A 12,039-nucleotide genomic window follows, 5' to 3' on the forward strand; every position below is an offset into this window, starting at 1 on the left:
CGCACATCTATTTCTTTTCATTTCTAAATGAACAGCAGCATTTAAGGTGGAAGCCTAGGAAATTATGTTCAGGGGCATTGGGTTTCTGAGGGTGTCAAGCACAAAATCCTAACAATCTCCCACAAGGATTAATTTAAAAATATGGTAGAAGCCTTCATGCGCTGAAACCAAAGTTACAATTGCGAACATTCCAAGCTTGGTTAGATTTTGTTTTTTTTTTCTAGAATAGACACTTGTCTATCGGCTTGCAGGCCCACATGGCGAAGTAAAAAAAGGGGGGTTAACTTGGGAAGCTGGAAGAAGGGATAAAAGGGCGTTTTGATCAAGTAATAGACGTAATTCATGTCACTATCCATTAATATTAATCTTCTAGAGAAAGCACAAGGGCCTCAAGACAATGAAATCAGATCTTTACTCGGTGATTAGCGGAAAGAGTTGATAAGCAAAACTCAAATGGCAACTTTGCCTTGGGGGTTAGATCATCAGATCGTGTTGGCTATAGGACCCTTGACGTTCAGCAATAGAAGGCAGCCTCCCGTGGGGCTAATCGAAATACTAGACTAAGCCGATTGCAGGCTTAAGCCAATGGAAAACACACCAACGCAGGTTTAGTGTAAAAAACCAATGACAAAACAATATGTAATCTACAACAAAACGAAAAGAGAAGATATTTGCAGCCCAATCCAGAAGTAGGGAGGGAGTGTCCCACACCCTGGGTCGGAGAAGAGCCTTCCCTTGCCTAGGAAGGGCACGGGAAAGCCTGGAACGACTGAGACAAGCAAGGACTTGGACTCGAGAAGGAGCAACACACACAAAGAAATCCTCTCTCTGAAAAACTAGAGAAACAAATACCCTCCAGTCCCGCGATGGTATTGTCCTGAATCAAAATAACAGTAGCATTATTTTTCTAAATTCTTCCACTTACTTGTTTGATACAACCAGGGTAAATAAGCACGTCGTTTGGTGCGTAATTTTCATCTCATTTTACGTAGTTCTTGCTTTTTTGCTATGCTTTTAGACAAATTAAATCTCAAAAATTTTTAAAAAAATGTCAGACGTTCAAAATAGTTTTAAAATATATAAAAATAATTTAAATATGTTGAACGATATTAAAATAATTTTAAAGCAATTATTAAAATAAAATTTAAAATTTAAAATATAAATTTTGGTCAAATTTCAATAAATTTTTTGTAATTTTAATGCATCTACATACATCATTGAAAAATGCTCACTAAAAAAGAAAAAATGATTAGCAACCAACTGAATTGATTGCAAATCCATTAAAAGTGATTGCTAATTACTTTAGCAACCAATTTAGTCGATTACAATGAGACTGGTATTAATTAATTTATATAAACAAATTGGCAAATGATTTTAGAATTGGTTACTAATTTTTTAAAAATTGGTGGTATCTCTCCCTCTCAATTTAGCAATTGATTCGTAAATCCATTGGGAAAAAAAAATGGATTTTCAAAAAAATTGATGATATTTTTGCCTCTAAATTTAGCAATCTATTAACAATCGGTTGCAAAAATTAGTTGCTAAATTGATTTTAGTTGGTTTCAAAAATTAGTTGCTAATAGCAACCGATTGTGAATCAGTTGCAAATTATAGAGCCAATTAAAAAAAGACTCTACAATTTAGCTATCGATTCAGAATCGGTTGCTAGGTATGTAATGGCAGTCAATTGCCAATTGATGCCTTGTGCCCTGACAAGCAGGACAATGTTCATTCTCAAATTAGGAATAATTTTCATAGAAGCAATTAGGTATGAATTTCCCAAATCAGTAGTTGGCCATTTTCTCATTTTTCTGTTTTCTAAACACGTAGGTAATTTACATTTTATTCTAAACATGACCTTCCTACAGTTGGTTTCAATTTCCTATTACAGGGGACGCAAATTCAATCTTGAATCAAAGTTCAGTAATAAGCATTGAAAATTTTGGTGCTCTCATTCTGGAGAAAGAACTCAATCTAACACTGGGATCGAGTGCATTTTTTGGCTGCACCAGATAATGGCTTGTTGGGTTGTTTGAACCTTGAAAGGTCTGTTTTGTTGAGACTATTTAGGTTGACACCGTGGTTGTGTTCTGTGTTGTATTTAGCAGTGTTTGTATAGAAATTATCTTTTTACACCTTATCCTTTCACATTCAACCAAAAAAAAAAAAAAATCAGCCATTTCAAAAATTACTTGGACTTTATTATAAAAATATCAATACTATCATAATAATTTATTTTCTTTAAAATAAGAGGATTTATCCATCAATGAAAAGTACTAAAACAATATTTATAGATATCATACTATAGTTTAGAGTATATTTTTAATTTAAAAATTTACTATACTGAAACTATATTTATAGATATCATACTATAGTTTAGAGTAAATTTTTAATTTAAAAATTCACTATTACATATTAGAGGAATTTTCTTAAACAAAATTAAAATTTAAGAATTTTTTAATAAAAAATTTAAAATTAAAAAACAAAAATAAAATATGGGGCAAAATTCAAATACAACTATAAAAATTACCCCTTAAACGTTGCCTTCCACATTAAGTTTGGAATTCAAATTTATGAGGACTTTGTTTGCAGCTTTGTGGATTTACTTTGCTGACAAAATGCTAGCCGTTCCTTTAATTGTTCATTAGTAAATAATATGTTCCTTCATCAACCTTTCCCTGCAATTCGACCTGTAATGCTTTGTATTTTAAGCATTTATATGCATGGCATTCTAGGGAAAAAAAAATTTAATATTTTATATTCTAAAAGCTGTGCAATTTTACTATTGAAGTTTAATTCTTATAGAATACATTGATATTAAAAAAATATATTCAAAATTAAAATTTTATTATTATTTTAATTCTAATTATAATTTTAAAATCAAATTATTCATGAAGACTCGGGTAAAGTGTGAATTTGTGATTATTATTATTATTATTATTGGGTAAGAAATTAAAATTTAATTTTTAACATCAAGATATAAAACTTTTTTAGTATGAATCAGGGTACAATTGGGGCGTAATATAAAACATGCGTATCTAAATAATTTGGACATTCATTTTTGTTTTTATTTTTATTATTTAATTATTAAATAAATTTATATATAAATAAAAAAAATTATTTCTTTATTTTCTTTTGGGTGGATTTTTTATTTCAGTATCTTAAAATAAAAGAAATGGATTGTTGAAACTTAGAAATATCAGAAAAAGTAAATTTTGTCGCTTCATAAATTTCTTTTAAAATTACTATAAATTTTTTTCATAGGAAAATGAAATGAAAAAAAGTGGTATGTTTATTTTCCTTATTTAAAATATAAATAAAGAAAGAAAATTATTTTATTTTTATTATTATACTCATATTAAATAAATAAATAAATTATAATAAAAATAATTATTAAAGGAAAAAAATTTAAAAAAAAATTAATCTTATTTTCCTCTCTTTTCTAGCTAATTTAAATGAAAACAAAATAACACAAAATACTCTTTAAGCATTTTTGTTCCAACAAAATAAGGTAATTGCCTTTTATCTTCCGCAACCATTTTCTTCTCCCTTTCCTTTCACTAACAACAAAACAGGCCCCAAATTTTTCTACAAGGAAGAAAAGAAAATAAAGGGCAAAGCTTTTGATAGTTCCTATTACTAAACCCCACACGCTAAGAGTAAGTTTGGAATTCAATCCCAACGAATTATTAGACCCACTCTACTCTACTGTTTTGCATTTACTTTGTGTGGACTAAATAAAGCTATACGATCCTTCCTGGAAGGCGATTCTGATGTTGACGAAATGATTCTACATAATTATCACATACTTTGTTGACTAAATGCTAGTCATTCCTTTTTGTCCATTAGTAATATGTTCCTTCCTAGAAGAATATTATGGTGTTTTTGGTCATCTTCATCTTCTTTCTTTTTTAGTTCTTCCTTTACTTCTTCATTTGTTCACAAATTTCTTGTATCAGACTAGATTACCCAAATATTCATCTCTAGTATTTTGCTTTCTCTACCTTCTTCAAACTCAGTTATCATGGCTTCTACATCTTCATCAGCCCCTCCCTGCAAGTACGATGTTTTTATTAGTTTTAGAGGCAAAGATACCCGTTATGGTATTCTCTCCCATCTCTTTGAAGCTTTGCAGGGAAAGCAAATCAATGCCTTCTTGGATGAAGAACTTCGTAAAGGAGAAGAGATCTCACCAGCTCTCTTGAAAATAATCCAAGAATCCAGTGTCTCAATAGTCATTTTCTCTGAAAATTATGCAGATTCTGCATGGTGCTTGGATGAGCTTGTTGAGATACTTAAATGCAGGGAAGAATCAGGACAAATAGTCCTACCAGTTTTTTACAAAGTAGATCCCACTGAGGTTCAAGACCTGACAGGGAATTTCGGGAAGGCACTTGCTATGCATGGAGAAAAAGGCAATTCACAGAAGGTGGACAGCTGGAAGCGTGCTTTGATGGAAGTAAGCAACTTTGCAGGATGGGATTTACAGGAAATCAAGTAAGTATATTACTTTTTAATTACTCTTTACTGTAGTTTTTCTAGTTTTCAATTTAAGGGAAGGGAATCAAAATTTAGAAATTTTTAACTGAGTACATTAATCTTAACACAAAGCACCAATTCAAACATAGACAGCACTTATACGGAAAACATAGTAATTATATATTACTGTTTACTTAGAAGTGTAAGTCTACCATTACTTACTAGTGTTTGTTGTTCACATGTGACTAGATATGAGGCCAAATTAGTTGAGGGAATTGTCAATGATGTTTTGAACAAATTTAGTGATATGTCTAAAGGTGATGATTCTTATGATCTCAACTTGATTGGAATTAAACTGCGTGTGGAAGAAGTGGAACGGTTGTTAAATGAGAAGCAGATTGTAGGAATTTGGGGGATGGGAGGCATTGGTAAAACAACTATTGCACAAGAAGTATTTCATCGAAACAAGAATAAATTTGATGGTCATTGTTTCGTTGAAAATGTTAGGGAAACAATGACAAAGCAATCATCAAATTCAGTGCGAGTCAAAATCATTCAACAATTATTAAGGGACAAACATGTAGACAGTTTGAATGATTCTACTAGGAGAAGGCTTAAGAGTAAGAAGGTATTGATTGTTTTTGATGATGTAGAGGATCGAAACCATTTAAAAGATTTAGCAGGAGAGTGTGATTTGTATGGTGAGGGAAGTAGAATCATCATAACTAGTAGAGATTCACACGTACTTAATTCTGATTTTTCAGAGAAAGGCGTATATGAGGTTGAGAAGTTAATTGATTCTCAAAGTATGGAACTCTTTAGCTTGCATGCCTTCAACCAAAATCTTCCTAAGGAAAAATATTTGGAGCTATCAAAGAAGGTGACAATCTATGCTAGAGGCAATCCACTTGCTCTTAAAGTTTTGGGATCTCATTTATTTCGCAGGACGATAAAAGAATGGGAAAGTGAATTGGAAAAATTGGAAGGCAAATCTCTTAAGAAAATTCAAGATGTTTTGAAAACAAGTTATGATGGGCTAGAAAAGAGTGAACAGGAAATATTTCTTGATATTGCATGTTTCTTCAAAGGGGAAGATAAAGATGAGGTTGAGAGAAAATTAAAAGCATGTGGTTTCTATCCAGAAAGTGGAATACCTCGTCTAATTGAGAAATCTCTTATAACTATTTCAAACGGTGCGGTAGATATGCATGACTTGTTAGAGCAAATGGGCAAGGATATTGTTAATGAGGAATGCAAACAGCTTGGAAGGCGCAGCAGGTTGTGGAATTATGAAGATATTAATCATGTATTGATAACAGAAACGGTGAGGACCAAATTAATCACTGAAGCTTTGATCATTATCATATTTGAATTTTGTAAGAATTGTAGATCTCGTGACGAATTAAGTATTAATCAATAATCCTTTTTGCTGTTATTTTACTAGGGAACCGAAAATGTTGAGGCCATATCGTTTCGTCCAGGTGGGAGAGGTATTTTGAAGCTAAGTGCCACGGCCTTTGCGAAGATGTGCAATCTTAGATTCATCGAAGTATATGCAAAGTCGAACAGAGTGCTCCTTCCTAAGAACTTTGAATTTTGTGCACAAGCACTAAGATGTCTTTACTGGGATTATTATCCTCTGGAATCTTTGCCATTAAATTTTTGGCCAAAGAATCTTGTAGAACTTCGTATGCGTGAGAGCAAACTCATACAACTGTGGAATGGAGGAGATAAGTGCAGCTTTATAAATTTTAGATACATTTATAGAAGTTAATTTGTATCTTCTAATTTATTGATATTTTTCTATTTAATTACAGCCTCTTGGAAATTTGAAAATAATGGACCTCAACTACTCTGATGACCTGATCAGGATTCCGAACCTGTCTAGTATTGCCCCAAATCTCGAGTTTTTATATTTGGAAGAATGTTCGAGTTTGGTTGAAATTCCCTCTCTTCAAAATATGACCAAGCTTACTGAACTTGATCTAACTTACTGCGATGAAGTCAAAGATTGTCCAGAGATTCCGTGTAATATAAGGATTCTAAAATTAGACGGAACTGGAATAGAACAACTGCCCTCATCAATTAAGCATCTGTCTCAACTTGTCATATTGTCCTTGGGTGAGTGTACAAAGACTCGAGAGTCTTCCAAGCAAAGATTGGCAATTTGAAACGCGTCTTGAAGAACTTCATCTATCCGAATGTCCAAGTCTCGTGACTATTCCAAGCAAAGATAGGCGAGTTGAAATGTCTTGAATATTTATTTCTCGAGAATTGCTCAAATTTAGAAAGTCTTCCTGAAAGCATCAAACAACTTTCGAAGTTGAAAGAGCTTAATTTAGAAGATTGCAAGAGACTTAAAAGTTTACCAGGGCTTCCATCATGCTTAAAATTATTAAATGCAACTGATTGTCGCTCTCTGGAATCTGCATCAATTTCTTTCAATTTCTTAGAACATGAAGATGAAAATGAAGAAGCAGATAGAAGTGAACATGAAAATGAAGAAGCACATAAAAGTGAATCTAAAGATTGCAAATTTCTTGATTTTAGTAATTGCGTCAAATTGAATAAGAAAGTAATGGAGGATGTTTTTGAAGCGCACCTGTTGGGTCAGAAAGTTACATTATTGATGGCAGGAGGTGAAGTGCCAGAAAGGATGAGGTATAAGAATAAAGGAACCTCGCTTTCCTTCAAACTTGACCTTCACACGTAATTGCCTTCTCTTTCTGCGTTGTTCTTCGTCCCAGGTGGTTTTATTTTCCTAGATTTGAAGTGGATTTCATATGTGAATCTGGAAATAGGCGGAACGCATGCGTTCAACTTATTTAGCAATAAGGACGTTGCGAATTGGAATGGTTATTATGCAGCTCCGTATCTTTCGGACTCATCACACGTGTTGCTTTCATTCAATGGATTGAGGACACGTTTTGATGAAGAGTGTTTGGTTAAGGCCTCATTTTGCTGCATGCCTTACTGGCAAGAGGAGAAAATTATGGAGTCTGGGGTCCATCCTATATATAGTAGAGATAAAAGGAGAAGCAGAAATGAAAAGCATCAAGATGACGAGGAATGCCAATCACTTCTTCAAATATTGGAAGACAAATCGAAGAGAAGAAGAATAAATAATGAGGAGGAAGCTTCTTCTTCTTCTTCACTCGATCTAAATCTCTCTCTATCTCTTCCTGCTTCCTCTTAACCAAACCCCACTCACTTTCACAACAGGTATAACTCATTTCTAGTTTGCCGTTACTTTTTAGCATTCTTAATTGCTTTACTCTTACAAATAACTGCAATCTTTTGCAGCTCTATCATCTGCCGCTCTATTGTCATTTGAGAGAGGGAAGACTATACAGGAGAATAATTAAGCTCAAATCAGGGGAAAAACAACAGGTGAAATGATAAATAGTATCTTCGTTATATGTAATGTGAACAATATTACAATATAATATGTTGTTGTGTGAACATATAAATAGTCATTCAATTTTAGTTAAGTATCTAGGCAAGACTTAAGGTTTAGTTGTTGTTGTATCTAGGCAAGATCCCTAACATTGCACAGCAAAATTCATAGAATTCAGCTACTAGTCCAAACTGATAACAATAAGATCATGATTTTAACAATAGCAAATTTTAGGGAATAAATGCATCTTCTCAGAAGATGCAATGGTCAAACCTGAATTGTTGACACAACTATAAGGCTAGTTTTCGAGAGTGAACTTGCAGAAACTCACCATTTTCTTGTATCTCCATTTGCAAAGTTGCAGGCTTATTGTTCTTTTTAGTGTGTAGAGATTTCTCTCGATTTTCATAGAAATTGAAGTCATCTAACATTATGAGGTCTTAGCTGAATAACTCTCAAATATATTCAGCATTTCCAAACCTTGCTAAAGTCCAATCTGCAAATTATTATAACAAATCGTGTCAATCCAACCTTTAATATATTCAACAAGAACAGAGGCCACCATGCACAAGTTTCTATTCTAGCAGCATCTTTTGCCAGATATATTGAAATATCAAGCCTAAATTGTATAGTACAACCACTGAAAATAACAGAAAAATGGCAACATACTCTGCTAAGTTGAGTTTTTAATGCAGGGGAACCATATGCACAGCATATTGCAGAAGACTTCCACAAATAGAAGCTGTTGTGTAAGAGAACAGGTCTTTTCTCAAAACCACGAACTTCAAAAATAGAGAGTAGTTTTTTTTTTTTTTTTTTTTTGAGGTTAACATGAACTTAAAAATATTTCTGCTCCATTCCCAACATGACAAGGTCAGGTATAACAAATATTCATTGTAAAGCAGCACTACCATGAAGTAAACACAATTTTCGACAATCAATATGTATTTAGTTCTAGCCATATTTCTTAAAATATAATATAACAAATTAGAAGATGTAAATGTAGAGCAGACTGGCTTTCACAACAGAAACATCAGAAGACAATTGAGTTCTAAAGCAAAGGAGATACCTCTTGAGTGTCTCTGCTATAAGTTACAGGCCGCCTACCATTATTTTCAAGATCTCTGTTCTGCTTCACGGAATGCTGCATCTAACTTCTTATTTCCATTTGGAGTGCTTGCCCATGCATCATATTTAATGCTCTTATGAATGTCATCTTCATTGTAAGATTTGATAACATAGAACTTAGCATCTGCGTACTTAGTTTCAAAATCTGGTTTGTTATACTGATCTCTTTGTACAGTGATTCCCAAGTCTTCCTTGACAGCAGTCTCCAGAGAAGGAAATTTGTTAGAGCCCCTAAGACCAGAAGTTAGTTCATTTGAGGTTTCAAAATCACTGTTTTTATAGAATCTGTCTCCAGATTTATTTCTATCATTTCCATTCCATATCCTTCCGTTCTGTCTATAGTTCATAGGACAATTATGCGGGAATGGACCATGTTTTTGGATAGAAAAAGGAGGCAAATTTCCTACAGGATGGTATCCTTTCGAGAGACCTGCTGAGAAATCAGAACCCAATGCAGACACCTGTAACAAAAAAAGTTAAATCAGCAAAAACACTCAAAACTGAAGACTAGTGATGACCAACAAGCACAACAAACTTCAAAATCAATTCTTTTTGGGAAAGTTTAAAGATATAGACATAAAAAGTAAGAATATTTCATACCTTGTTTAAAGGTCTGATTGCTTGTGTATTAGTAGACTTAGAGGATTTGCCAGCAGTATTGTCGTTAGACTTCATATAGTTAAAACCACTGGACTTGGCAAAAGTAGAAGCTGATCCATATTTTCCATTTTGAGAACCAGTATTGCCATTTGAGACATCACTAAAATATGCTGAATCCCATGAATAGCAAGGCATGGCTTCTGATCCATAGAAAACAGGATGTGGAAGGTATCCAGGTGAAGAAAAATATGCTTGTTGACCAACACTTTGCCCATCTACCCCAACCACTGCCCCAGAAGCATATGGATTATAGCCAGGTAAATAATAGACTAGTGATCCATTGTCTGATTGCATCCCTGATGTGATCAACCGATACCCTAGTATCAATTATCAACAAGACACAATTATACAAAACTACCCTTATCAGCCAAGCAGAACGAGACATAGTTTTGCCTAATTTTTGCAAATAGAAATGAAAGTATACGTCAGAAGAACATACCATATGAGATCCATGTGCTTGAAAATAACCATGATCATCCAATTGTGTGAAGGATCCATTATACTCTGCAACAAAGAGTAAGTTTAAGAAATAATATACCATAAATTAATCTAATTCTCAAATTATAAACTTCAGAGCTGCAAATCAAACTGAAAAAAAAAATCTTTAATTGAAGCAAAGTAAAGTAACTTAATATTTTCAAAATTATCATGCTTGAAGACGTGCTAAAGTATTATCTTTTCATTTTTCAAATGATTGCACCATTAGCCTAAAAAATGATTCTGACTATATGGAAGTCAACTAAGAAATATGAGTAGTTAATCACAAGGCCGATTAACATCATCCTATGCAACACATTGAGGAGTATATTACCAGACATCTCAAGTCTCAACTTTACTGAAAACCTATTATGAGTACTTTTAACTAAGATTATGGCATTCCATTTAATTGACTTTATCACAACTCCAAAAGATTATATATAAGAAGAATATATAACCGTCTCAATATCCCACCTGGGTAGTAATAATTGTAACTACTAGTCGGTGGATTGTAAATACCAAGGTCTCCAACAGACTCTTGGTCAGTCTCCCCTTTGATACCAGAATTACCATCTACTTCACCTTTGGTATTAGAAGTAGCATCCCGTGAAAAGCAACTGAATGATGTTGAGCCACATGGTAATCCATCTTTTCCAGAAGCCTGAAAACAAAGACATACAAAGGAAAATAAGATAATAAAAAGATAATCTTGTTCAACTAAGCATTAAGTAAGTTTGTTCTTAAAATAACCATCTAATCTTGTTCTACTAAGCATTAAGTTTGTTGTTAAAATAACCATCTACCATGCACAGAATAAATTTGTGCAATGTGGATGCCTAGAGATACACATACAGAGCCACAAAAATCTAAGATCCAAAAAATTTAAATAAAACACTAGCAATCCTTTTAAACAAGAAGAATGGATCTCATGGTACTCACACAAATAGATCATATTCTTGAACTTATGTTATAATGACCAAAAACATATTTCCTTGACCTTTTAGTGTTTTATAATTCTCAGTAATCCAATGCATACCATACACCAAACCGCAAAGTGAAAGTTGGCACAACTACAAGAAAGATAGGAATCCACAATAAATTAAAACCAAGCCTTTTCACCTTCATAACGCCATTTTTCCAAGCAATTATCCACAAGGAAGAAAACAAAAGCAACATAGATTAATATGACATACCACATCACGCCCAGCCAATTTCCTAATGGACTCCTACTTCAATTCTGTAGGAAGAGATTCAGCTGCATTATATAGTTAAGAATACAATACTTATTCAATTAGCCAACAAATCATGGAGTTGCGAACAATATCTACACCATTAAATAGTCAATACAGAATTTTTCTTTTTTTTTTTTTCCACAGGACAAAGCCAATACGCAATTTTAGCAGCAAGAGGAAGGACTGAAAGGGGCGAAAAGGGCATAAATCAAACAAGCCAAACAATTTACTTTCCATAAAATGAAAATCTTGATCATCCATGATAATTATTACCCATCTTCAATATAAAATGAACAACCCAGATTTTTTTTTTCCCATTTTCAGTTAAAAAAAAGTAACACAAATGAAATTAAAAATAGAACCCATAATAGCTTTATATTTAAAAAGTTTTGGGGGGGGGGGGGGGCGGGGAGGGTGGGGGTTGGCGGTGGGGAAGGAGGGGGAAGAAGAGGAGGAGGGGGAAAGGGGAAAAGAAACCCAATAAGAGAGCAAGTTCTGTTCCAGCGGCAATCGTCGATCGATAAAAGCCCAAGTTAACACCTGCAAACAGAGAGACAAAATAAATAGCAAAAGTGTTAGTCAAAGTTAAAGCACTAGTACTTTTATACCAAAAGTCTTACGATTTAGCATTGTATTTTGATGGGTGAAATTATTTTTTTTGGATAA

The 12,039-nt window shown here is 33.4% G+C and overlaps 2 protein-coding genes across 2 annotated transcripts; one reads left to right on the top strand and one right to left on the bottom strand.

The window, feature by feature from the left end:
- The first annotated feature begins 3,696 nt into the window (after positions 1-3,696).
- LOC110666519 (disease resistance protein RUN1) lies at positions 3,697-5,911 on the top strand. The gene is made up of 2 exons (XM_058135727.1): positions 3,697-4,497; positions 4,729-5,911. The coding sequence occupies exons 1-2, from the start codon at positions 4,025-4,027 to the stop codon at positions 5,897-5,899; spliced, it is 1,644 nt and encodes a 547-aa protein (XP_057991710.1). The 5' UTR covers positions 3,697-4,024; the 3' UTR covers positions 5,900-5,911.
- Positions 5,912-8,991: 3,080 nt separating this feature from the next.
- On the bottom strand, positions 8,992-11,317 carry LOC131172730 (YTH domain-containing protein ECT4-like). The gene is made up of 5 exons (XM_058134249.1): positions 11,261-11,317; positions 10,616-10,802; positions 10,133-10,168; positions 9,605-9,981; positions 8,992-9,465 (listed from the first exon to the last, which is right to left on the bottom strand). The coding sequence occupies exons 1-5, from the start codon at positions 11,315-11,317 to the stop codon at positions 8,992-8,994; spliced, it is 1,131 nt and encodes a 376-aa protein (XP_057990232.1).
- Positions 11,318-12,039: the final 722 nt, after the last annotated feature.

Source organism: Hevea brasiliensis, chromosome 14 (assembly GCF_030052815.1).
Source record: "Hevea brasiliensis isolate MT/VB/25A 57/8 chromosome 14, ASM3005281v1, whole genome shotgun sequence".
Classification (NCBI taxonomy): Eukaryota; Viridiplantae; Streptophyta; class Magnoliopsida; order Malpighiales; family Euphorbiaceae; genus Hevea; species Hevea brasiliensis.

What these genes read in the sequence shown, in the direction of transcription:
- LOC131172730 (XM_058134249.1), bottom strand. Translation starts at nt 11,317, where the DNA reads ATGTTGCTTTTGTTTTCTTCCTTGTGGATAATTGCTTGGAAAAATGGC. An exon ending in CACACAATTGGATGATCATG is followed by an intron (nt 9,982 to 10,132) that starts GTTATTTTCAAG and finishes AATTGATACTAG; the next exon opens with GGTATCGGTTGATCACATCA. An exon ending in CAATCAGACCTTTAAACAAG is followed by an intron (nt 9,466 to 9,604) that starts GTATGAAATATT and finishes TTTTTGTTACAG; the next exon opens with GTGTCTGCATTGGGTTCTGA.
- LOC110666519 (XM_058135727.1), top strand. Translation starts at nt 4,025, where the DNA reads ATGGCTTCTACATCTTCATCAGCCCCTCCCTGCAAGTACGATGTTTTT. An exon ending in TGGGATTTACAGGAAATCAA is followed by an intron (nt 4,498 to 4,728) that starts GTAAGTATATTA and finishes ACATGTGACTAG; the next exon opens with ATATGAGGCCAAATTAGTTG.